At 50.1% G+C, this 25,997-nt stretch overlaps 3 protein-coding genes across 3 annotated transcripts in view; 1 reads left to right on the forward strand and 2 right to left on the reverse strand.

Moving 5' to 3' along the window:
- Positions 1-7,929, forward strand: part of LOC129713385 (phytanoyl-CoA hydroxylase-interacting protein-like) — a 34,217-nt gene extending 26,288 nt beyond the window's left edge. The window contains exons 3-5 of the mRNA XM_055662403.1: positions 3,454-3,628; positions 6,121-6,238; positions 7,338-7,929. Of these exons, the coding sequence (XP_055518378.1) occupies positions 3,454-3,628; positions 6,121-6,238; positions 7,338-7,875 (831 nt within the window). The 3' untranslated portion in view covers positions 7,876-7,929. The remainder of the gene's footprint in view (positions 1-3,453; positions 3,629-6,120; positions 6,239-7,337) is intronic.
- The window catches only part of LOC129713369 (metal transporter CNNM3), a 135,036-nt gene continuing 116,023 nt past the window's right edge, over positions 6,985-25,997 (reverse strand). The window contains exon 9 of the transcript XR_008726212.1: positions 6,985-7,044. The gene's annotated coding sequence lies outside the window, so the exon portion shown is untranslated. The remainder of the gene's footprint in view (positions 7,045-25,997) is intronic.
- LOC129713367 (bone morphogenetic protein 1-like) overlaps positions 14,435-25,997 on the reverse strand; it is a 98,948-nt gene continuing 87,385 nt past the window's right edge. The window contains exons 16-21 of the mRNA XM_055662370.1: positions 25,532-25,712; positions 20,740-20,865; positions 20,094-20,221; positions 19,201-19,414; positions 17,072-17,322; positions 14,435-15,841 (exon numbers count right to left, since the gene is read on the reverse strand). Of these exons, the coding sequence (XP_055518345.1) occupies positions 15,707-15,841; positions 17,072-17,322; positions 19,201-19,414; positions 20,094-20,221; positions 20,740-20,865; positions 25,532-25,712 (1,035 nt within the window). The 3' untranslated portion in view covers positions 14,435-15,706. The remainder of the gene's footprint in view (positions 15,842-17,071; positions 17,323-19,200; positions 19,415-20,093; positions 20,222-20,739; positions 20,866-25,531; positions 25,713-25,997) is intronic.

The following is a 25,997-nucleotide window of genomic DNA, read 5'->3' on the forward strand; positions in this document are numbered from 1 at the left end:
CTCTCTCTCTCTCTCTGTCTCTCTCTCTATCTATCTCTCTATCTATCTCTCATTCTATCCCTCTCTCTCTATCCATCTATCCATCTATCCTGGAGTATTGCATACAGTTTTGGTCTCCAAATCTGAGGAAGGACATTATTGCCATAGAGGGAGTGCAGAGAAGGTTCACCAGACTGATTCCTGGGATGTCAGGACTGTCTTATGAAGAAAGACTGGATAGACTTGGTTTATACTCTCTAGAATTTAGAAGATTGAGGGGGAATCTTATAGAAACTTACAAAATTCTTAAGGGGTTGGACCAGCTAAATACAGGAAGATTGCTCCCGATGTTGGGGAAGTCCAGGACAAGGGGTCACAGCTTAAGGATAAGGGGGAAATCCTTTAAAACCGAGATGAGAAAAACTTTTTTCACACAGAGAGTGGTGAATCTCTGGAACTCTCTGCCATAGAGGGTAGTCGAGGCCACACAGTTCATTGGCTATATTTAAGAGGGAGTTAGATGTGGCCCTTGTGGCTAAGGGGATCAGGGGGTATGGAGGGAAGGCAGGTACGGGATACTGAGCTGGATGGTCAGCCATGATCATATTGAATGGCGGTGCAGGCTCGAAGGGCAGAATGGCCTCTACTCCTGCACCTAATTTCTATGTTTCTATCTATCCACCCCTCTCTCTCTCTCTGTCTTTCTCTCTGTATCTCCGTGTCTTCTTGGGTTTCAGAGGTCCCAAACCCAAGGAAGAGGTTGGCAGAGAGATACCAACTCTGTTGGTCACATGCGCTGGTACTAATAAAACCAAATTGCGATTTTGCCACAGATTAGATGTAGATAAGTGTTTCCAAGGCAACACTTGTCCGCGGTCCAATTTAATTTAATTTGAACGTGGGTTGAGCCAAGAGAGAGAATAAAAAGCAGTTCATCTATACCAAGCCCCGAATACCAGCTTTCTCCCCCCCCGTCTCCAATCTGAAGAAGGGCCCCAACCCCAAATATCACATGGAATGATAACTCTGAACATGAACCCCAACAAGAAACTGCAGATGCTGGTTAATACACAAAAGGACACAGAGTGCTGGAGTAACTCAGCGGGTCAGGCAGCATCTGTGGAGAACATGGATAGGTGACGTTTCACAGAGTGCTGGAGTAACTCAGCGGGTGCAGCAGCATCTGTGGAGAACATGGATAGGTGACGTTTCACAAAGTGCTGGAGTAACTCAGCGGGTCAGGCAGCATCTGTGGAGAACATGGATAGGTGACGTTTCACAGAGTGCTGGAGTAACTCAGCGGGTCAGGCAGCATCTGTGGAGAACATGGATAGGTGACGTTTCACAGAGTGCTGGAGTAACTCAGCGGGTCAAGAGAGAGAATAAAAAGCAGTTCATCTATACCAAGCCCCGAATATCTTTTAATCCACTGCCCTCCATGTTCTTCACAAACAGCAGGGGGGCCACTCACCTTCCGAATGTGGAGCTGCCAGTTAATTAAGCCTGGAAAGGCAACCGGTGATAAGCGAATGCAGGACATACAGTGTTACTGTGCCACAGTTAGAACATAGAACAGTACAGCACATAATGTCTGTGTTAAACATGATTATGTGTAAGATGGAACTGCAGATGCTGGAAAAATCGAAGGTAGACAAAAATGCTGGAGAAACTCAGTGGGTGAGGCAGCATCTGTGGAGAGAAGGAATAGGTGATGTTTCGGGTTGAGACTAACTCGCTGAGTTTCTCCAGCATTTTTGTCTACCTTATAATGATAATCGTAAGTTATTAGCCAGATATGTTTTGCAACATACGAGGAATTTACAGTTAAACCAAAAAAGCAACAACACATGAACATTTGGCATAAACATCCACCACAGCGGCTCCTCCACATTCCCCACTGAAACGGAAGGCAATAAAGTCTTATCTTCTCTCTTCCATTTCTCCCGCGGTCGGGGGAGTCGAACCATCCACAGTCGCGGTGATTGAAGCTCCCACGTCTTGGATATGCCTGCACATGAGTCATATCCCTCCAGACTGTCTTTATGAAGAAAGACTGGATAGACTTGGTTTATACTCTCTAGAATTTAGAAGATTGAGAGGGGATCTTATAGAAACTTACAAAATTCTTAAGGGGTTGGACAGGCTAGATGCAGGAAGATTGTTCCCGATGTTAGGGAAGTCCAGGACAAGGGGTCACAGCTTAAGGATAAGGGGGAAATCCTTTAAAACCGAGATGAGAAGAACTTTTTTCACACAGAGAGTGGTGAATCTCTGGAACTCTCTGCCACAGAGGGTAGTTGATGCCAGTTCATTGGCTATATTTAAGAGGGAGTTAGATGTGGCCCTTGTGGCTAAGGGGATCAGGGGGTATGGAGAGAAGGCAGGTACGGGATACTGAGTTGGATGATCAGCCATGATAATATTGAATGGCGGTGCAGGCTCGAAGGGCCGAATGGCCTACTCCTGCACCTAATTTCTATGTTTTTATGTTTCTATTCCCTGCATATCCCCGAGTCTATCTAATATAGACGCACAATGCTGGAGTAATGCCCCTGTCCCACTTAGGAAACCTGAACGGAAACCTCTGGAGACTCTGTGCCCCACCCAAGGTTTCCGTGCGGTTCCCGGAGGTTGCCGGAGGTTGCAGGTAGTGGAAGCAGGTAGGGAGACTGACAAAAACCTCCGGGAACCGCACGGAAACCTTGGGTGGGGCGCAAAGTCTCCGTTCAGGTTTCCTAAGTGGGACAGTGGCTTAACTCAGCGGGACAGGCAGCATCTCTGGAGAGAAGGAACGGGCGACCTTCTGGGTCGAGACTCTTCTTCAGACTAATAGCCTGTTATACACCACTATCATATCTGCCTCCACCGCCCCCCCTGGCAGCTCTTTCAGGTACTTATCACACTCTGTGGAAAAAAAAACTTGCCCCAGAGAACTCCTTTAAACTTCGCCAAGCTCACCACAAAGCTGTGCCCTCTAGTCTTTGACGTTTCCACTCTGGGATAAGAATGTTGGGCGAGTCCAGAACCAGGGGCCACACACAGTCTTAGAATAAAGGGGAGGCCATTTGAGACTGAGGTGAGAAAAAACTTTTTCACCCAGAGAGTTGTGAATTTGTGGAATTCCCTGCCACAGAGGGCAGTGGAGGCCAAGTCACTGGATGGATTTAAGAGAGAGTTAGATGGAGGTCTAGGGGCTAGTGGAGTCAAGGGATACGGGGAGAAGGCAGGCACGGGTTATTGATTGGGGACGATCAGCCATGATCACAATGAATGGCGGTGCTGGCTCGAAGGGCCGAATGGCCTCCAGCTGCACCTTTTTTCTATGTTTTTCTATGTAATTGTAATTTAGTTAATATGAGTTTGATCATAGAGTGGTCACCTCCACCCTCACCCCTGCTCCCACCCGCACCATCCCCACCCACCTGTATTGGCAGCAGCTCAGGTAAACTCATGTCCCTGTTCTTGTCCTTCTAGGATGTTCCCACCAAGCTGGTGGCCAAGGCTGTGGCTCTGCCGATGACGGTCCGTGGCCACTGGTTCCTGAGCCCCCGCACTGAGTACAGCGTGGCTGTACAGACCGCTGTCAAACAGAGCGACGGGGAATACCTGGTGTCCGACTGGAGTGAGGTGGTGGAATTCTGCACTGGAGGTGAGCAGGTCGACAAACGCACCAGTCAGCACCCCATCACACACACACACACACTTAAGTCCCAGTGCCAGCCAGTGACGGTACTTAGAATCAAAGAACCATACAGTCATCCAACATGCAAACTGGCCCTTTGGCCCATCATGCCCATGCCAACCAAGATGCCCCATCTACACTAGTCCCATTTGCCCAGGATTGGCCCATATCGCGCACAAACCCCCACACTGCAGCAGAGCCACTGTTGTGCCACTGCCGGTCGGAACGCCTGTTGAATGTTTAGTAGAGTGTTAAATTTGTTCATGATACATGTATTTTTTTTATTTCTATTTATTTTTCATGCACACTGAATGGACACTGGTTGAGCAACGTTTTTTTGTTTCCTCTGGGTATGCGAATACTCAGGAAATGACAATAAAGATATACAATACAATACAATACATATCCCTCGAAACCTTGTGTCGGAAGGAACTGCAGATGCTGGTTTAAACTGAAGAAAAATCTGTAGCAATTCCCCAGGCCACACAGTATCTCTTGAGCCTGAAGAAGGGTCTCTACCTGAAACATCACCTATATCTTTTCTCCAGAGATGCTGACTGTCCCGCTGAGTTACTCCAGCCTTCTGTGCCTATCTTCCCTCTAAACCTCTCCGATGCATGTTTCTGTCCAAATGTCATTTTAATGGTGTTTTTGGTACCTGCCTCAACTACACAGCTGACAGCTCGTTCCGTACACCCACCACCCTCTGTGTGAAGAAGTTGCCCCTCTGGTTCCTATCAAATATTTTCTCTCTCGTCTTAATTGATCAGATGGTATTCAGGGCCAATATTGTAAACTGGTTGCTCGGAGATATATTGGATGTCATTATGTATGGGTCATAGTGACACTTCCTGAACAACTCCTCATTACACTCAATGATATTCAGTGAATGATAGAAACATAGAACATAGAAATTAGGTGCAGGAGTAGGCCATTTGGCCCTTCGATATGATCAATGCTGACTGTCCAGCATTCATTTACTAATGCCATTTCATTCCCCACACTTGCCCATCGATTAAGATTATTAAGGGTTTGGACACGCTAGAGGCAGGAAACATGTTCCCGATGTTGGGGGAGTCCAGAACCAGGGGCCACACACACAGTTTAAGAATAAGGGGTCAGCCATTTAGAACGGAGACGAGGAAACACTTTTTCTCACAGAGAGTTGTGAGTCTGTGGAATTCTCCACCTCAGAGGGCGGTGGAGGCTGGTTCTCTGGATGCTTTCAAGAGAGAGCTAGACAAGGCTCTTAAAGATAGCGGAGTCAGGGGATATGGGGAGAAGGCAGGAACGGGGTACTGATTGTGGATGATCAGCCATGATCACATTGAATGGCGGTGCTGGCTCGAAGGGCCGAATGGCCTCTACTCCTGCACCTATTATCTATTGATTCCCTCCTGATTCCACCACTTATCCATACACTTGGGGGCCAACTTACCTGCCAACCTGCACGTCTTTGGGATATGGGAGGAACCCACACAGCACACACAGAGAACATGCAAACTCCACACAGACAGCAGCGGAGGTCAGGATTGAACCTGGGTTGGTTCTGGGCTGCCGTGGGGCCGAGACTCTTCCAGCTGTGTCAGTGCCAACCCATGACGCAGTGATATCAATACAATTAAATCTCCCAGACCTACCTCGGGAACACGGACACTTTCCACAGAGATGTCCCATCGATGCCAACAACCTCCCACACACATCCTGTTCATACATCATATTCATCCCAGAAACCGCCTCTCTCAGAGATACAGTCGAACTATCAGTGTACAGTGTGTGTGAATCCTGGCATACTTGGGTTCTGCCTGTGGGTGCGGACACAGCAGGAGATCCCGGGGTAGACGGGGCACTTGGCAGATCCCTGGTAACTCGAGACACCAACTCCCCCACTCCCAAATAAGGGACAAAAGGTCAAAATCCGGGACAAATTCCTGACGGCAATTCGTTGACCGACTGGGCCGTGTCTGGGTGAATGATGAGTTGGCCCCGGGTGCTGGACTGTACACAAAGCCCAGCCAGCCAGCGGGCCAGCTGAGGAGTTTTGGCCAATGTCCGGCACCCCGTCCAACTCATGAACCGATGATCGGCCATGAGAAGGAGGGGGTGGTGTGGGCGGTATGCGGAGGTTTGAAGGTTGGACCACTGGCCGGGCTGCTGACCGATGGACGGGGCCAGTGGCGAGGTGCTGCTGCTGCACTCCATGGGCTGCACTACGTCGGGGCTGGCCGACAGTTCCCTCGACCCAACAAGCCCAATATACGGGATGTCCCGGCTAATACGGGACAATTGGCATCCACCCTCTGAAACACAAGCGCGGGGCTCGTGTGGACTTGGGGGGTGAGTCAAGTACGAACCACCTCAGCTAATCGACAGGGCAAGCGGTGGATGGAAGTCCATGTTGGACTGGGGCGAGACGGCAGTCTGTAACGTAACTCACTCCCTGTTTGTGTCCCATCCAGATTATTCCACCGCCCACCTGAAGCAGTTGCTGGAGAAAGCAGAGGTGATCGCGGGTCGGATGCTGAGATTCTCTCTGTTCTATCGCAACCATAACCAGGAATACTTCGAATACATAAGGTAGTCAAGAGAGTTTGTAGTCATGGGTCCTGTACCTTCTACCCAATGGTAGCGGGGAGATGAGTGTGTGGCCAGGATGGTGTGGGTTCTTGATGATGTTGCCAGCCTTTTTGAGGCAGCGACTGCGATAGATCCCTTCGATAGCGGGGAGGTCAGAGCCAAGGGTGGACTGGGCAGTGGTCACAACTTTCTGCATTCTTTTCCGCTTCTGGACGCTCTAGTTGCTGAACCAAGCCACAATGCAACCGGTCAGCATGCTCTCTACTGTGCACCTGTAGATGTTCGAGAGAGTCCTCTCTGACATACCGACTCTCCGTAATCTTCTCAGGAACTAGAGGCGCTGATGTGCTTTCTTTATAATTGCATCAGTGTTCTGGGACCAGGAGAGATCTTCGGAAATATGTACGCCCAGGAAGTTGAATTAGGTATTAAACTCATCACCCATTTGTATTTTGCTTGCCCAAAACTGCCATCGTCATCGCGCCTCTAATCACATCCCAGCCAGAGGAAGCTGGAGAAACTCAGCGGGACAGGCAGCATCTCTGAAGTGAAGGGATGGGTGACGTTTCGGGTCGAGACCTTCTTCAGACTGGGAGTCAAGGGACATAGAAACATAGAAAATAGGTGCAGGAGTAAAGGCCATTCGGCCCTTCGAGCCTGCAACGCCATTCAATACGATCATGGCTGATCATCCAACTCAGTATCCCATCCCTGCCTTCTCTCCATACCCCCTGATCCCTTTAGCCACAAGGGCCACATCTAACTCCCTCTTAAATATAGCCAATGAACTGTGTGGCCTCAACTACCTTCTGTGGCAGAGAGTTCCAGAGATTCACCACTCTCTGTGATATAGAGATATGGAAGGGTAGGGTGTGAAAATAAAAGATCAAAGGTTGACCATTTTTACACCTTACCGTTCCACTCTTCTGACCGGACCAGGGGGTGTTTGATGGGGCGGTGAAGAGGGAGATGGTCTCCATATCTACTCTATGCCGGACCATGGGGCGGTGTGGAGGTGGGGTGGTGGCCGGTGCTTTGGGGGATTTGGTGAGTGGTGGTGATGATGGGACTTTGCTCACACTGAGCGGTGCCGTTGCAGGTCGCACCATGACGGAGTGATGCAGCCCTACCTGAAGGACAGCAGCGGCAGCCACGGCTCCCCGGTCAACGGGATGCTGCACGGGATCTTCTTCAGCTGCAACACCGAGTTCAACACGGGCGAGCCGCAGCTGGACTCACCCTACGGCCGGCTGCACTTCCAGGTGGAGGCCGAGCAGCTGTTCAACCCCAACACCAACCTGTACTTTGCCGACTTCTACTGCATGTACACCGCTTACCACTATGTCATCCTGGTGCTGGCACCCAAGGGCTCGGCCGGAGACCTATTCTGCCGTGACCGGCTGCCGCTACTGGACAGCGCCCACAACCCCTTCCTCACCTGCGTCCAAGGCCCAGACGGGCAGCTGGTCTACCACCACGCCCAGGACCTCATCTTGGAACTGATCTACACCCAGCCCCTCAGCCTGGCTCTGGGCACTCTGGGCGAGATCGGAGGTCACCAGCTCATGAGTCTCTCCACTGCCAATGCCAAGAAGGATCCCAGCTGCAAGACCTGCAACATCAGTGTTGGCCGTTAGGTGGGAGGTCGGGCAGGTGGAGATGAGGGGGGGGGGGGTGTTATCAGGGGGGGGCAGTTGAAGCCAATGGTCAGATACACTGTGAACACACAGCCTTCGAGACACTGGGGGAGTTGGGGTGAAGACCTTCAGCTGGAGGAGGTTGTCTCTCCCAGATACTTCAGTCAACCACCATCCACAAGCGGGCCAAGAATTGGACAAAAGCACCAACAAATGGAGATGTTCAACCTACAAAAGGTGCTAATGTGACACAATGCCAGTGGAGACGGTCCCATTATACACCGGGACCTCCCCACTCCATGCATCTCCCCGCCACTGGGCAGCATGGCCCATCAAATTCATTCAAGTGGCTCGCCGTTGAAGCCCCTTCAGGAAAGGCAGCCGCAACATCCAGCCTCCAGCTGTAGAGTGATGTCTCGACTGCAACAACGTACATCGCCACTGTCCCCGCTCACCATTCGCCACGACCCGGACAAAACCAGCATCCAAGTCACGGATGTACCAAACCTGACAGCACAAGTGGAGTTCCAGCTAAAGACTTTATCAATGAAGCCTGCAACCACTTCCAGCCCCGACTCCCCCGACTCCCACCTCTCTCCCCCTCCCACCCCCTCTCCCACCCCTCTCCCACCCTCTCCCACCCCCTCCCCCCCCTCAAACCCCCTCCCTCCCCCCCCCCCCCCCCCCCCTCCCCCTCCCCCCCCTCTCCCCCCCCCCCCCCCCCCCCCCTCCCATCCCTCCCACCCCCACCCCCCCCCCCTCCCCTCCCCCCCCCACCCCCCTCCCACCCCCCCTCCCACCCTCCCCCCCCTCTGCTCTCCCCTCCCCCCCCTCCCCCCCCCCCCTCCCCCCCCTCCCCCCCCCCCCCCCCCCCCCCTCCTCCCCCCCCCTCCCACCCCCTCCCACCCTCTCTCCACCCCCTCCCACCCCTCCCCCCACCCCTCCCACCCCCCTCTCCCACCCCCCTCCCACCCCCTCCCCCCCTCTCCCACCCCCCCCCCCACCCCCCCCCCCCTCCCCCCTTTGTCCCCCCTCCCTCCCCCCCCCACCCCCCCCCCCTCTTCCATCCCCCCAACCCCCCCCCCCCTCCCCCCCTCTACCCCCCCCCCCCCCCCCCCCCCCCCCCCCCCCCCCCCCCCCCCCCCCTCTCCCCCCCCCTCCCTCCCCCCCCCTCCCTCCCCCCCCCCCCCACCCTCTCCCACCCCCCTCCCTCCCCCCCCTCCCACCCCTCTCCCACCCCTCTCCCACTCCCACCCCCCCCCTCCCACCCCTCTCCCACCCCTCTCCCATCCCCCTCCCACCCCTCTCCCACCCCTCTCCCATCCCCCTCCCACCCCCCTCCCACCCCCCTCCCATCCCCTCTCCCACCCCCCTCTCACCCCTCTCCCAGATGAAGCACAATATATACTTGAATGTTTCCCAATCACAAGCTACTTGCAACACTGCGGATCCAGGGGTCCTCCCGCTCACAGCCAGTTGGACCAGGGTTGGTGGGTGAGTTTTCTTCATCCTAACCGTGGCAGTTCAGACTGGCGCAGACTGCTCCATCTCTACGGCTAATCCTCAGCAAGGACAACGAGCACTGTCTGGACACCGTCCTGATTATTTCCAGGCAGGGGGAGGTTGGGCAGGCTAGCACTTTATTCCCTGGAGCGCCGGAGGATGAGGGGTGATCTTACACAAGGTGGACGGAATAGGTGCAGGAGTAGAGGCCATTCGGCCCTTCGAGCCAGCACCAACATCCAATGTGATCATGGCTGATCATCCCTAATCAGTACCCCGTTCCTGCCTTCTCCCCTGACTCCGCTATCTTTAAGAGCCCTATCTAGCCCTCTCTTGAAAGCATCCAGAGAACCGGCCTCTCCTGAGGTAGAGAATTCCACAGATTCACCACTCTCTGTGAGAAAAAGTGTTTCCTCGTCTCTTCTAAATGGCTTACTCCTTATTCTTAAACTGTGTGGCCTCTGGTTCTGGACTCCCCCAACATCGGGAACATGTTTCCTGCCTCTAGTGTGTCCAAGCCCTTAACAATCTTACATGTTTCAATGAGATACCCTCTCATCCTTCTAAACTCCAGAGTGTACAGTCATGATTCAGATTCAGATTCAATTTAATTGTCATTGTCAGTGTACAGTACAGAGACAACGAAATGCATTAGACAACGAAATGCATGAGGGGAATAGAACGGGTGAGAGCCCTGAGTCTTTGTTTTTAACCCAGAATAAGGTAACCAAGATGCAGAGACATAGCTTTAAGGTGAGAGGGGTAAAATTTAATTGGAACTTGAGGAACAACTTTTTCACACAGAGGGTGTACGGAAGGGGTTGCCAGAGGAGGTAGTTGAGGCAAGAACAATAACAATATTTTAAAAAACATGTCGACAGGTACATGGATGAGCAAGGGGCAGCAGGGTGGCACAGCGGTAGAGTTACTACCTCACAGCACCAGACACCGGGTTGGATCCCAACTATGGATGCTGTCTGTGTGGAGTTTGCACTCTGACCACGTTCTCTCTGTGACCACGTGGGTTTTCCCCGGGTGCTCTGGTTTCCTCCCACACTCTAAAGACGAGCAGATTTGTAGGTTAATTGGCTTCTGTAAATTGTCTCTAGTGTGTGTATAGGATAGTGCTAGTGTACGGGGTGATCGCTGGTCGGCACGGACTCGGTGGGCCGAAGGGCCTGTTTCCATGCTGTACCTCTAAGCTAAACACAGGGCAGGGTGCAGAGGGAGTAACTCAGCGGGCCAGGCAGCATCTCTGGAGAGAAGGAATGGGCAACTTTTCGGGTCAAGACCCTTCTTCAGGCGACACCCATTCCTTCTCTCCAGAGATGCTGCCTGTCCCGCTGAGTTTTGGTCTCCAAATCTGAGGAAGGACATTATTGCCATAGAGGGAGTGCAGAGAAGGTTCACCAGACTGATCCCTGGAATGTCAGGACTGTCTTATGAAGAAAGACTGGATAGACTTGTTTTATACTCTCTAGAATTTAGGAGATTGAGAGGGGATCTTATAGAAACTTACAAAATTCTTAAGGGGTTGGACAGGCTAGATGCAGGAAGATTGTTCCCGATGTTGGGGAAGTCCAGGACAAGGGGTCACAGCTTAAGGATAAGGGGGAAATCCTTTAAAACCGAGATGAGAAGAACTTTTTTCACACAGAGAGTGGTGAATCTCTGGAACTCTCTGCCACAGAGGGTAGTCGAGGCCACAGTTCATTGGCTATACTTAAGAAGGAGTTAGATGTGGCCCTTGTGGCTAAGGGGATCAGGGGGTATGGAGAGAAGGCAGGTACAGGATACTGAGTTGGATGATCAGCCATGATCATATTGAATGGCGGTGCAGGCTCGAAGGGCCGAATGGCCTACTCCTGCACCTAATTTCTATGTTTCTATGTCCCGCCTGAGTTACTCCAGCACTTTGTGTCTATCTTCTGCACCTGCAGTTCCTTCCTCCATTAACTGTGGGAGAGTCTGTCCACCATCAGGCCAACCACTGACACCTGGTGGCTGAGTTTGGTCAGCTCTGTGTTTTGTCCACAGTTTAAAAACAAGAACTAGAAAGCCAAAGTGTTTTAGAAGGAACTGCAGATGCTGGAAAATCGAAGGTAGACAAAAAATGCTGGAGAAACTCAGCAGCATCTATGGAGCGAAGGAAATAGGCAACGTTTCGGGCCGGTTTCGTTTGGAGCTTGTTCCATTCATCTGTGTGAAAAAGTCACCCCTCAGATTCCTATTAAATCTTTTCCCTTTCATCTTAAACCCATGTCCTCTGGTCCTCGATTCCCCTACTCTGGGCAAGAGACTGTCGTCTACCCGATCTATTCCTCTCATGATTTTGTCCACCTCTATAAGATCTCCCCTCATCCTCCTGCGCTCCACGGAATAGAGACCCAGCGTACTCAACTTCTCTCTCTCTAGCTCTGACCCTCGAGTCCAGGCAATATCCTCGTAAATCTCCCCTGAACCCTGGCCGTTTGAGGGGAATCAGGGATATCTGTCCTCTTAGTGTCAAGGCCACGGGACAACTATTCCCACAAATCTTCACTGGCTGGGACATTTGCAACACATTTCGCTTTACACGCTCAGTTTAAAACTAACCAGTTCCCCGCTGTGCATGAAAAATAAGAAAAGATATTCTAAGCTGTGTCGGGTGAGCCTATCTGCAGCTGCATTCGGTGTTCTGTGTTTCTACGCAAGCTGCTGTGACAGAGTTGAGCAATGCTTACTTATGCTGCACGTTGTGAGATTCATCAATAAATGCTTCAGCAAAGGCCTGGTGTCTGTGGAATGATGCCAACCCTCGTTGGAGGAGTGAATGAGGAGGCCCAGGAACTAACTCTCTGTCCAACACGTCTCCGACAAGAGAGAGGCACTGCTCACGAGAGGACAGAGACGGGGAGAATGGGTCAGAGAGTCGGGGAGAGAGTCGGGGAGAGACGGGGAGAGATGGGGAGAGAGGGGGAGAGAGACGGGGAGAGACGGGGAGAGACGGGGAGAGACGGGGAGAGACGGGGAGAGACGGGGAGAGACTGGGAGAGACGGGGAGAGACGGGGAGAGACGGGGAGAGACTGGGAGAGACTGGGAGAGACGGGGGAGAGTCGGGGAGAGACGGGGAGAGACTGGGAGACTGGGAGAGTCGGGGAGAGACTGGGAGAGACTGGGAGAGACTGGGAGAGACTGGGAGAGACGGGGAGAGATGGGGAGAGACGGGGAGAGACTGGGAGAGACGGGGAGAGACGGGGAGAGACTGGGAGAGACGGGGAGAGACGGGGGAGTCGGGGAGAGACGGGGAGAGACGGGGAGAGTCGGGGAGAGACGGGGAGAGTCGGGGAGAGACGGGGAGAGACGGGGAGAGACAGTGAGAGAGGCAAAGAGGGAGATGACAGAAGGGAGGGAGGGAATGATAGCTAGAGAGAAAGAGAGAGATGGTGGCAGAGGGAGGAAGATAGATGGGAGGGAGGGACTGAAGGGTAGAGAGAGAGAGAGGGAGTGGGGGAATGGCAGAGGGAAGGATGGAAGGATGGGGAGCTGATGGAATAACAGAGGGAAAATGATGGCTAAAGAGATGGAATGGTGGAGAGAGGAAGGAGCAAGTGGCCAAGAGAGAGATACAGAAAGAACTAGATCCACACACGATGGGAGAGACAAGGAACTGCAGATGCTGGAACCATCAGCATAAACACAAAGTGCTGGAGGAACTCAGTGGGCCAGGCAGCATCTTAGGGGGGGATGGACAGATGATGTTTCGGGTCAGCACCCGTCTTTAGACTTCACACAGTGGGACATATCAACAGAGCGAGACAAGGGGAGTAGGATGTGTAGGTTGAGAGGGGTGGAGAGGGAAAGAGAGGGGCCACCAGGGGTCCACCTGCCATGCACAGTGAGCCTTCACTGGGTGGGATGTCTGATGCTCCTTCAAACATTCTTCACGGGAGGAAACCGGAGCGCCCGGACAAAACCCACGCGGTCACGGGGAGAACATGCACACTCCGTACAGACAGCACCCGTAGTCAGGATCGAACCCGGGTCTCCGGCGCTGTGAGGCAGCAGCTCTACCCGCTGCTCCACCGCGCCCTGATATCACTGAGTGCTCGTTACACACTGCAGGTGACTGGGCTGTCGGTCGGTGAAAGGGCATCGAGGTTCGAGGGCAGTGAACTGGGCTCAAAACTCTCAACTAAGAAATAAAACTGGTTCGGGAGGACTTTCGTCCACAGTAATGCATCAACGGATGCGGCCAAACTCAGGCAGTGGCCCCTGTAGGTGACAGGATATTCACATGGCCACATACACTGTCTTGTTAGCTACTCCCAGTTGCTGCTCATTCAATCATACCTGGCAGTGGATGCTTCCCGGATATCACTGGCAGAATGCACACACTTAATATCCCACCGGCTTCACATTTGGAGATCCAGACACTGGAGCAATGGAGATGAGGAGCAGTGGCAAACAAGGTTGGGAAATATTTAGGAAGGAACTGCAGATGCTGGTTTAAACTGAAGATAGACACAAAAAGCTGGAGTAACTCAGCGGGACGGGTAGCTTCTCTGGAGAGAAGGAATGGGTGACATTTCAGACCTGCCCTCCTTCTCTCCAGAGATGCTGCCTGTCCCGCTGAGTTACTCCAGCTTTCTGTGCCTATCTAGGGTAAATATTGGTTAACTTAACAGAGGTATCTGTTTAGGATGGCACAGTGGCACAGCTGGTAGAAATGCTGCCTCACAGCACCCGAGACCTGGGTTTGATTCCTGCAAACTCCCCACAGACAGCACCCGAGGTCAGGATTGAACCCGGGTCTCTGGCGCTGTGAGGCTTTTTCACCATGCCCCTTCCCAAGTTCAACTAGACGTTCATGTCTGGTCTATCATGCTAGAAGATCGTGGCTGATTTTTGCACAAACCTCCATATACCTTTGTCCCTCTTAATATTTGACGTTGAACAGTAGCTGCAGTGTGTTTTGGGGCAGACTAAACAGAGTTCACCACGAATGTAAGTCTTTCCACTTCACTCAAGACGAGAACGCACAAAGATCAAAACAGGACAACCAGATACAAAAGCTGCAGTATGTCTTTTTATTGGGCTTCAAAGAATGAATACCAGCCAAGTATCTCCAGCAACTCATGTTGTATGTACTTTGTCAGCCAGGTGGGATCACAACTCCCAGCCCTCTTGTCCCCACGTGTTCTGCGGAATACAGGAAGCAATTTCCAAAGGGCCTGTCCCACTTACGTGATTTTCTCGGCAACTTGCCAGCACTTGTCATAGTGGCCGGAAATCTTCATCGTGTTGAAAATCCAGCGGTGACCAGAAAAAGGTACGACTCTTTGGGCGACATGTTGCGTGCGGGGTGACACCTTCATGGTTGTGAGTGGTCGTACCTGTTTCTGGTCCCCGTTGGATTTTCAACTTGTTGAACATTTTCCGCCACCTGCTGCAACGATGACGGGTGCCGGCAAGTCGCCGAGAAAAACACGTAAGTGGGACAGCCCTTAATCGGTCATTCGGTGAGACAGGAGACAGAATTCAAATTGACCCGGTCGTTAAATCCGCAATGCAACTTATCCAGAGATCCTTCTTGGCAGACCGAGACTGTGATAAAAGGTGGTCACACACTGCGCTGCAGAAATAAACACTTTGTGGAGACCAGGACTTGAGGCTAAAGGGGCTGTTTGCATGTGGCTACATTTTGTTGAGCAGGTAGTTCCATTGCGAGGTCGTTTCTGCTGAGCACCATTCGGCAATGGAGGGAACGGTTAAATGGCTCCTTGTCCACTGGCAACAGGACTCTGGCACAGAGCGTGCACTGGGCGTGCGAGAGTAGGCTCGGACAAGACCCTAGACATGCCTGGTATCAATTCAACAGCTCTGCTGGCAACCCAGTCGAGATCAGTACTAGATAGCCTGCTACTTACCTCGTGGCTCTTGGTCATGGCTGGCGACTTGAACAGTAAACAAAGCCCTAGAGAGGTTTCACAGAAGTCCAGGGACCATTAGGCTACTCAGGTGTTGTCTGAAAGAAAGCCAATGTATGCATGCCCACTACAAGCGATCCACACAACAGCTTTAGATCATGTTCCCTTCAGGAGATGTCATCTCTCACAACACAGTCCGTTTATGGTTAAAACACTGCAAAGCTGAGACGCGTGTTGGGTCCCAGTCATTGCTGCTTTGAAGCGTCACATATCATAATACACTCGAGTCATTTCAGCTTGTTAAAATGCCGAAATTTGGGAAATGGCTATGTTCCTCGTGTCAAAATTTACAGTACGATTTAAAAAAAAACTTGCAAACTCCAGTCTCTGTGTGTGTGTGTGTGTGTCGAGAGTTGGATTATTTCCTCAAGTGAAGAGTGTCTTGGAATTTGGTGCTTGTGTAGCGAGCGTGGAATCCCTTCTTGTTAATGGTGTCGTCTGTGTGGAACCGGATCATGATGGAATCTCCAGCAGAGTAAATCTCCTCAGGAGGCTGAAACAGAACACATCTACCGGTCACCTCTGACTCGTTACACCCCTGACAACATCTGGTGCGCGTGACGTCACTAGAATACCCTGCGGCGCGCGGCGGGACGTTGACGCAAGGACGTTGACACACGGTGATGTAACCATGTGTCACCACGCGAGACATCGGGACGCCAACGTACGGCGCTAATGCGTCAGCGCACGTATACGCGATACGTTACCCAGGTGGTGCGCGAGGATTTCGTTCCTGTACTAAATGCTGGAGCGCCGCGCGATACCGCCGCATACGATTCCACGCCTCACCATGCACACCCCACGCGTTGACCTAATTTACATATGACACGTAAATGAGGCGCAAATGACAACCTAATTTAGTGGGACAGCCCTTAACAAAATCTGGAGTATGGTGTACAATTTTGGTCGCCAAATTATAGGAAGGATGTCAACAAAATAGAGAGAGTACAGAGGAGATTTACTAAATGTTGCCTGGGTTTCAACAACTAAGTTACAGAGATAGGTTGAATAAGTTAGGTCTTTATTCTCTGGAGCGCAGAAGGTTAAGGGGGGACTTGATAGAGGTCTTTAAAATGATGAGAGGGATAGACAGAGTTGATGTGGACAAGCTTTTCCCTGTGAGAATAGGGAAGATTCAAACAAGAGGACATGACTTCAGAATTAAGGGACAGAAGTTTAGGGGTAATATGAGGGGGAACTTCTTTACGCAGAGAGTGGTAGTGGTGTGGAATGAGCTCCCAGTGGAAGTGGTGGAGGCAGGTTCATTGGTATCATTTAAAAATAAATTGGATAGGCATATGGATGAGAAGGGAATGGAGGGTTATGGTACGAGTGCAGGCAGGTGGGACTAAGGGAAAAAACAATTTGTTCGGCATGGACTTGTAGGGCCGAGATGGCCTGTTTCCGTGCTGTAATTGTTATATGGTTATATGGTTAATGGTCCCTATTTCAGACCATATCATCATGCAAGGAGCTGATTGATGAAGCAGCTAATGATGGTGATGATGATGATGGTGATGATGATGGTGATGGTGATGTTAATGATGATCAGGCTGAGGCTTCCCGCGCTGAGGAATTCCAGCAAAATCTTGGGACTGAAATGCTTGTCCTCCAACAACCAGGTCCCTCCCTCATTCCCCCACCTCCCTGTAGCCTGCGTAAAGTTTTGTTACAGGGCGACAGACTGGGACACTATAGGAGAAGCAATGAAGCAAGTCCTTACCCCCGAGCCACAGAACCGGCCCAGTCTTGGGGCAGTGTCGTCCGAACCGTCAAATAATTCCATGTAGTCATAGCCGCAGTCCGCTTCCTCCTCGATCTCGAAGGTCTGGAATATCAGCTCCACACCGTATCCCTCCTCAGCCTGGATCACCCACTGGCAGTCCGCACCCTCCGGGTAATTATTATCCCCAAACTGGGAGTGGGAGTACACATCCTTGGTCTTCACTTCTGCCTTCAATCTTCCACCACATTCTACAAGACAGAGCATCAATTTCAATTTCAATTTTCAATTTAATTCAATTTAATTGTCATTTGGACCCCTTGAGGTCCAAACGAAATGCCGTTTCTGCAGCCATACATTACAAACAAATAGACCCAAGACACAACATGAGCAGCATGAACTCACAAGTCAGTAATATCCCAGTAATACCCTACTTACAGCCCAATGGTATGAATATTAATTCCTCTAAACTTCAAGTAACTGCATTCCCTCTCTCTCTATCCCTCCCCGTCCCAAGTCACACCAGCTTCTCGTTCTCACCCAACATACAGCTACCAATGTCCTGTTTCCTTTGTCATTGTTACTTTTTTGCATATCTTTCATTCATTGTTCTTTATCTCTCTACATCATCGCCTGTATCTCTCGTTTCCCTTTCCCCGACTAGTCTGAAGAAGGGTCTCCACCCGAAATATCACCCATCCGTTCTCTCCAGAGATGCTGCCTTTCCCGCTGAGTACTACCAGCTGCGACACCGTGAACTGTAAAAATGTTCTTTTCCTTCTGTGTAGGAGAGAACTGCAGATGCCGGTTTAAACTGTAGATGGGACACAAAATGTCAGGACTGTCTTATGAAGAAAGACTGGATAGACTTGGTTTATACTCTCTAGAATTTAGGAGATTGAGGGGGGATCTTATAGAAACTTACAAAATTCTTACGGGGTTGGACAGGCTAGATGCAGGAAGATTGTTCCCGATGTTGGGGAAGTCCAGGACAAGGGGTCACAGCTTAAGGATAAGGGGGAAATCCTTTAAAACCGAGATGAGAAGAACTTTTTTCACATAGAGAGTGGTGAATCTCTGCAACTCTCTGCCACAGAGGGTAGTTGGGGCCAGTTCATTGGCTATATTTAAGAGGGAGTTAGATGTGGCCCTTGTGGCTAAGGGGATCAGAGGGTATGGAGAGAAGGCAGGTACGGGATACTGAGTTGGATGATCAGCCATGATCATATTGAATGGTGGTGCCGGCTCGAAGGGCCGAATGGCCTCTACTCCTGCACCTAATTTCTATGTTTCTATGTAAAATGCTGGAGTAACTGAACGGAACAGGCAGCATCTCTGGAGAGAAGGGATGGGTGACTCAATCTGAAGAAGGGTCTCAACCTGAAACATCACCCATCCCTTCTCTCCAGAGATGCTGGCTGTCCCGCTGAGTTGAGTTAAGTAAGTTTATTGGCCAAGTATTCACATACAAGGAATTTGCCTTGGTGCTCCGCCCACAAGTAACAACATGACATACAGTGACAGTTACGAATGAATCAGAAAACACTAAACATTAATAATAATAAAACATTAATGATAAAACACCATTGATCAAGCATGTGAACCAACAAAATACCAGATCAAAGGGAGGCTACAGATTTTTGGCTGTTGAGTAGAGCAACTACTCGTGGATAAAAACTGTTTTTATGTCTGGCTGTGGCAGCTTTGACAGTCCGGAGTCGCCTTCCAGAGGGAAGTGATTCAAAGAGTTTGTGGCCAGGGTGAGAGGGGTCAGAGATGATCTTGCCCGCTCGCTTCCTGGCCCTTGCAGTGTACAGTTCATCAATGGAGGGAAGGTTGCAGCCAACAACCTTCTCTGCTGATCGGACGATTCGCTGCAGCCTCCAGGTGTCGTGCTTGGTGGCTGAGCCAAACCAGACCACGATTGTTGTGTCCATTCTGAGAGCTTGTTCCCAGTCGCAAAGATTGTAACGTCATGCGTAAAATAATCGACTAACAAAATAACAAACGGCACGAAACACACTCACGTCAACAGTTAAATAATAATTTAAGAAATATGTGAATTATCAATATGAATCCGATTGTACATATTACAATTCAATCCCGTGCCGTTGTTGGAAGCTTCTTACCAGAAGTGTGCGTGGCTTCAAAGCCTCTCTTCTGTACAGAGTTGTCGGAGAAGAACTTAATGAACATCCTGTTGAAGGTGGAGGTTAGAGGCTCAGGCTTCTTGCTGCCACAGAATCTTCCAATCACCTTCGCCTTGGCATCTTTGCCATCATAGAGCTCCAAGTGATCGTAGGCACATTCCTGGTGCTGCTCAATATCCAGCTCGTTGAACGCCTTCCAAGCAAAACCAACAAATCCATTATGTGCGGGCTTTTAGACAATAGACAATACTGCAGGAGTAGGCCATTCGGTCTAACCAGAAGGCCAAGATTTACTATCATTGACTAAAGAAAATAGAGCAGAGGAGGAATTTTTACACTATGTCAATGAGTCAGATTCTCACAGGCAGGCCGTTCGGCCCATCAACTATCCACCAGCCATCAATCACCCACCTGTGTCAGTCCTAACGCCAATCCTATGTAGGAAGGAACTGCAGGTGCTGGTTTAAACTGAAGATAGACACAAAGTGCTGATGTAACTCAGTGGGGCAGGCAGCGTCTCTGGAGAGAAGGAATGGGTGATGTTTCGGGTTGAGACCCTTACTCAGAGTTAGCTCAGACTGGGCCCCATCTTTGTTGCTTATGCTTGCTCGGTTTAAGGTGAAGGGGAAATAGATTAATTGGAATCTGTGGGGTAATATTATCACACAAAGGGCAGTGTGTATGTAGCGAGCTGCCAGAGGAGGTAGTTGAGGCTGGGGTTATCCCAACATTTGAGAAACAGTTGGGCAGGTACATGGATAGGACAGGTTTGGAGGGATAGGGACCAAGCGCAGGCAGGTGGGACTGGTGTAGGTGGGACATGTTGGGCCGAAGGGCCTGTTTCCACACAGTATCACTCTATGACCTCTTACCAGTTTCACACGGTGCCCAGGTGTGGTGATGATCTCCCAGGTACATTCCTTACGGCTGGTATACTTATCCGGCCAGTTGGGGCTGGTGATGACTCCTGAAACACTGTTGATTTTGTGTTCACACCCGGCTGCAAAAATAAATCACACGTTGACAGTTTCACACCTTCACAGAGTATGTTCAAGATTCAAGATTCAAGAGAGTTTATTGTTATGTGTCTCAGATAGGACAATGACATTCTTGCTTTGCTTCAGCACAACAGAATATAGTAGGCATTGAATAAATCCAGAACAGATCAGTGTGTCCATATATATTGAATATATATACACACACACACATAAATAAACAGATAAAGTGCAATAGGCTGTTATAGTTCAGAGTTTGTTTGAAGTTGTGTTTAGTAGTCTGATGGCTGTGGGGAAGCAGCTATTCCTGAACCTGGATGTTGCAGATTTCAGGCTCCTGTACCTTCTACCTGAAGGTAGCAGAGAGATGAGTGTGTGGCCAGGATGGTGTGGGTCCTTGATGATGTTGCCAGCCTTTTTGAGGTTTGTGCAAAAAAAGTGCTGCTTAGAATATACCCCTGGCTCTGAGCTTCGTCCAACCTAATGCCACAAGGCACTCGCCCACAAGACAAAGGCCACTCACCTTCCTTGCAGTCGTGCTTGTTCTCGTGGAGCATGAAGCCACTGCGGCACTGACAGGTGTAACTCCCAAAGGTGTTGGCACACTCGTGCTGACAGCCACCATTATCCTTCGAACACTCGTCTTTGTCTAGGGGAAGGAAAGAGTGGAAATGGTCACAGCCTCAGTACAATGGCAATCTCCCACAGTCAGTGCTGAAACAGGCCCTTCGGCCCACCTTGTCCATGCCAACCAAGTTGGCGTACTAGCCCAGTCCCACTTGCCTGCATTTGGCCCAAATCCCTCTCAAGTCAAGTCAAGTCAAGTCAAGTCAAGTCAAGTCAAGTTTATTTGTCACATACACATACGAGATGTGCAGTGAAATGAAAGTGGCAATGCTCGCGGACTTTTGTGCAAAAGACAAACAACAAAACAAATTATAAACACAATCATAACACACATATCTTTTACATAATAAATAATGGAAGGAAAAACGTTCTGTAGAGTTAGTCCCTGGTGAGATGGGCGTTTACAGTCCGAATTGCCTCTGGGAAGAAACTCCTTCTCAACCTCTCCGTTCTCACTGCATGGCAACGGAGGCGTTTGCCTGACCGTAGTGGCTGGAACAGTCCGTTGCAGGGGTGGAAGGGGTCTCCCATGATTTTGTTTGCTCCGGAGTTGCACCTCCTGTTGTATAGTTCCTGCAGTATAGTTCCAACAGTCTTCCAATCCTTGTGTGCTGGTTTCCTTATTGGCCTCGTCCGCTCTAAGTGAGTAGGGAGGTGAATCTGTGGAATTCTCTGCCACAGACGGCTGTGGAGGCCAAGTCAGTGGATATTTTTAAGGCAGAGATTGATAGATTTGTGATTAGTTCAGGTGTCAGAATTTATGGGGAGAAGGCAGGAGAATGGGTTTAGCAGGGAGAGAAGATAGATCAGCCACGATTGAATGGCGGAGTAGACTTGATGGGCCGAATGGTCTAATTCTACTATCCCTTATGAAATCAGAGACGGTTTGTCAGGAAAGTGCCAGGAGAGGTGATTACTGGAGGACACAGATGGAAGACAACTGGCAAATGGAGGGGTATTAAGGAGAGACAGACACAAGACTGTAGATGCAGGAATCTTGAGTAGAAAATCAAGGTGTTTGAGGAACTCAGTGGTTTGACAACATCTGTGGAGGGAATGGACAGACGATGCTTGGGTCAGGATCCTTCCTCAGTCTAATGGAGTAAGGGGATGGGGAGAGAAAGCTGGAAAAGAGAGGTGATGGTGGGGCAGGTTTGTGGTAGGTGGGTACAGGCGATTGCACATGGGTGGAGGTGGTGACATGGGTTTGGAGCTGAAATTTCTTTGAAAGAACCTATGCACATATGAGATGGGTGCATAGTCTATGATTCTAACTGCAGGAATAACTTGAATGAAGTCAAGTCAAGTTTATTTGTCACATACACATACGAGATGTGCAGTGAAATGAAAAGTGGCGATGCTCGTGGACTTTGTGCAAAAAAACACTACAAAACAGAATAGAACAAAGTAACATTTTATTCCCAACATGAAGCCTAGTAATAATTTGAAAATCTATTCCAGTCAATCTGGTCAGTAGCCTTCAGAGGGGCACTAATGTCCACAGTTCGAAGATGGACACAAAATGCTGGAGTAACTCAGCGGGACAGGCAGCATCTCTGGAGAGAAGGAATGGGTGACATTTCGGGTCGAGACCCTTCCTCAGACTGATGTCAGGGGAGGTGGCGGGACAGAGACAGAATGTAGTCGGAGACAGTAGGACTGGTTGAAGAACTGGGAAGGGGGAGGGGATGGAAGGAGAGGGAAAGCAAGGGCTACTTGAAGTTAGAGAAGTCAATGTTCATACCACTCAGGTGTGAGCTGCCCAAACGAAATATGAGGTGCTGCTCATCCAATTTGCGCTGGGCCTCACTCTGACAATGGAGGAGGCCCAGGACAGGAAGGTCAGTGTGGGAATGGGAGGGGGAGTTAAAGTACTGAGCAACCGGGAGATCAGGTAGGTTTAGGTGGACTAAGCGGAGGTTTTCAGCGAAACAATCGCCAAGCTTACGTTTGATCCACAGTTCTATCAGCATGGCCTTTTGCCACATGTTAAAAACCTCTGCTGCTTATGCTAGTACTTTTAAGAAGACATTCGTCTACAGAGAATATTGTCTTTTCACCCACTTACTTCGACATGGGCAACTCCAAGAACCTTTGACACCAGCACTAATCTGTCAATCCTCACTTTAAAAATATCCTATGACTCTACAAATCTATTTCAGCAACTTGAACGAGATTTTCCTTTGATAAAACCAAAAGGCCTGGACTAAATATGATGGAATCGGTGAATGATCACGTTTACTGCCCTGAGATGCTGGCGTTCCTGCAATTATGCCGCTTTTCCCCTGGTCTTCTCTTTCCTGCTGATAAAAGCCATTAGGTTTCCCATTTCATTTGTAAATCACTGACTTACTCCAGAAGAAGTACATTAAAACCTATTTATTTGGTCACTTGCTGTGATCTATTCTTCCTTGGCTGCATGTCAAATTTTCTTTGATAAATTCCAGGACAAGGGGTCACAGCTTAAGGTTAAGGGGGAAATCCTTTAAAACTGAGATAAGAAGAACTTTTTTCACACAGAGAGTGGTGAATCTCTGGAACTCTCTGCCACAGAGGGTAGTCGAGGCCACAGTTCATTGGCTATATTTAAGAGGGAGTTAGATGTGGCCCTTGTGGCTAAGGGATCAGGGGGTATGGAGAGAAGGCAGGTACGGGATACTGAGTTGGATGATCAGCCATGATCATATTGAATGGCGGTGCAGGCTCGAAGGGCCGAATGGCCTACTCCTGCACCTAATTTCTGTGTTTCTAAATCTCATGTGAAGCAAATCTTTACCTTTAAGCCAATGGGTTCTTATTGGCGACTGGAATGTATTTTAAAGGGGCATTAAAATGAAATCAAAAGAAATTAAAATAAAGTACACCAGTTCCTGCTTTAGATTTTAGAGATACGGTGTTGAAACAGGCCCTGTGGCCCACCAAGTCCACGCTGAACAGTGTTCACCCCACACACTAGCACTATCCTACACACTAGGGACAGCGTACAATTTACAATTTTTCCACATATTCCTTTAGCTGTTAACAGCTAAATCTAACTCTCGAAAACATCCATTGAATTGGCCTCCACTGCCTTCTGTGGCAGAGAATTCCACAGATTCACAACTCTGGGCGAAAACTTTTTCCTCATCTTAGTCACAAATGGCCCACCCCTTATTCATAAATGGTGACGGCTGGTTCTGGCTCCCCCAACATGGGGAATACCCCCCAATGTGGGAGGAGACCGAAGGTCTCAGAGAAAACCCACGCGGTCTCTGAGAGAACGTACAAACTCCGCACAGACAGCGCCCGTAGTCAGGATCGAACCCAGGTCTCGGGCGCTGTAAGGCAACAACTCTACCGCTGGGCCACCATTGGACTACTGGGAAGTGAAGCATAGATCTAGAGTTCTCAGTGGGTGAAATAATTTAAGCCAGAGCTCCCATTGCTGACTGCTTATCACTCATTGTACACATTAAATTAACTTCTCCTCTACCTCATTGATCAGTCCTTGTTTTGTATCTACAGAAGCACAAACAATTGTTATTTCGATTAAGTTGTACAGAGTTGTCAACCGCCAAGCCACCATGCCAACTAGCGCTGTGCACCTCCCTAACTGGCTGGGCCGGTGAGCAGAACGGCTGTAGGAGGGGCTGCACAGCCTCGACGGGGGAGCGGGCCGCTGGAGGCCCTATAGCAGCCTGGGGCTCGATTAGGTCAGGCATGCTGGAGGCCCTGCATCAGCCTGGACCTAGATTAGCTCAGACACTGCTGGAGGCCCTATAGCAGCCTGGGGCCTCGATTAGCCCTATCAGACACATTGCTGGAGGCCCTATAGCAGCCTGGGCCTAGATTAGCTCAGACACTGCTGGAGGCCCTATAGCAGCCTGGGCCTCGATTAGCTCAGACATTGCTGGAGGCCCTATAGCAGCCTGGGCCTCGATTAGCTCAGACATTGCTGGAGGCCCTATAGCAGCCTGGGCCTAGATTAGCTCAGACATTGCTGGAGGCCCTATAGCAGCCTGGGCCTCAATTAGGTCAGACACTGCTGGAGGCCCTACATCAGCCTGGGGCTCGGCTGGACCGGGCGCCGCTCCCAGAGGCCTGACACGTGGACCACAGGCGGCCTACAGCGGAGGAGCAGCGGCGGAGAACATCACGGCAACGCTTGGCCCGGCCGACCCTGCAACTTCACCAGGGCAACAGGACCTTCATGGTCAGATCAAGATCTCAACACCTACAACAACTGGGACTCGAAAATGGTGTCAGATCTGGCCACTATGTATACTGCCTCAGTGAACTGCTGCCGCACATGTGCTCTATCTGAGATGCAGATCTAATATGTATCTAAGTGCTCTGGTATCTTATTTAATTCACATGCTTAATCAATAATGTTTTATTATTAATGTTTAATGTTTTATGTGTCATTCCTAACTGTTGTTGTCACTTGCGGGCGAAGCACCAAGTCAAATTACTTGTATGTGAATACTTGGCCAATAAACTTATTCATTCATTCATTCCTTCATTTATTCATATATATTGCTACTGGCTCTGAACTGTACACAAAGATGAGTTTCAGTGTATCTGTACATGAGCCAATAAGTGCCATGGAACCATTAAACATTTAGGAGACATGGGTTAGAATTCTTCCAACAGTTGAAAGGAGGGAAAACACAGGGGGAGAAGTTGCGCGTGGCATTACTTGTACGTACCAGAGAAGAAGTGAGCCTTGAAACCTTTCTTCGACACAGTGTTGTCGGATTTGAATTCGATCCGCATGTTGTTGTACTGGGACGTAATCACCTCTGGCCTTTCGGGACCGCAGAATTTGCCGTGAAGCTTGGAGTCGGCGGAGAGCCCACTGCGCACCTCCAAATAATCATACTTGCACACCTGCAAACCAAGAGCCAGCGATGCAGGAAATAGCTCAGATCCAATTAACAACGCTTGCTTTCCCTCCCTCCCTCTCCATCCCCTCCCCCTTCCCAGTCCCCCGACCACATACTGTCTCCGACTACATTTTATCTCTGTTTGCTATGTTGTTACCGTCTCCCAACTAACAATGATCTGTACTACATGTTCCTTGATCTCCATTCTCCTTTGCCCGATTTTCACACCTTACACTTCCTTATCTATATACCACCCACTCCCCTGACATTAGTCTGAAGAAGGGTCTCG

The sequence above is a fragment of the Leucoraja erinacea genome, chromosome 35, assembly GCF_028641065.1.
Source record: "Leucoraja erinacea ecotype New England chromosome 35, Leri_hhj_1, whole genome shotgun sequence".
Classification (NCBI taxonomy): Eukaryota; Metazoa; Chordata; class Chondrichthyes; order Rajiformes; family Rajidae; genus Leucoraja; species Leucoraja erinaceus.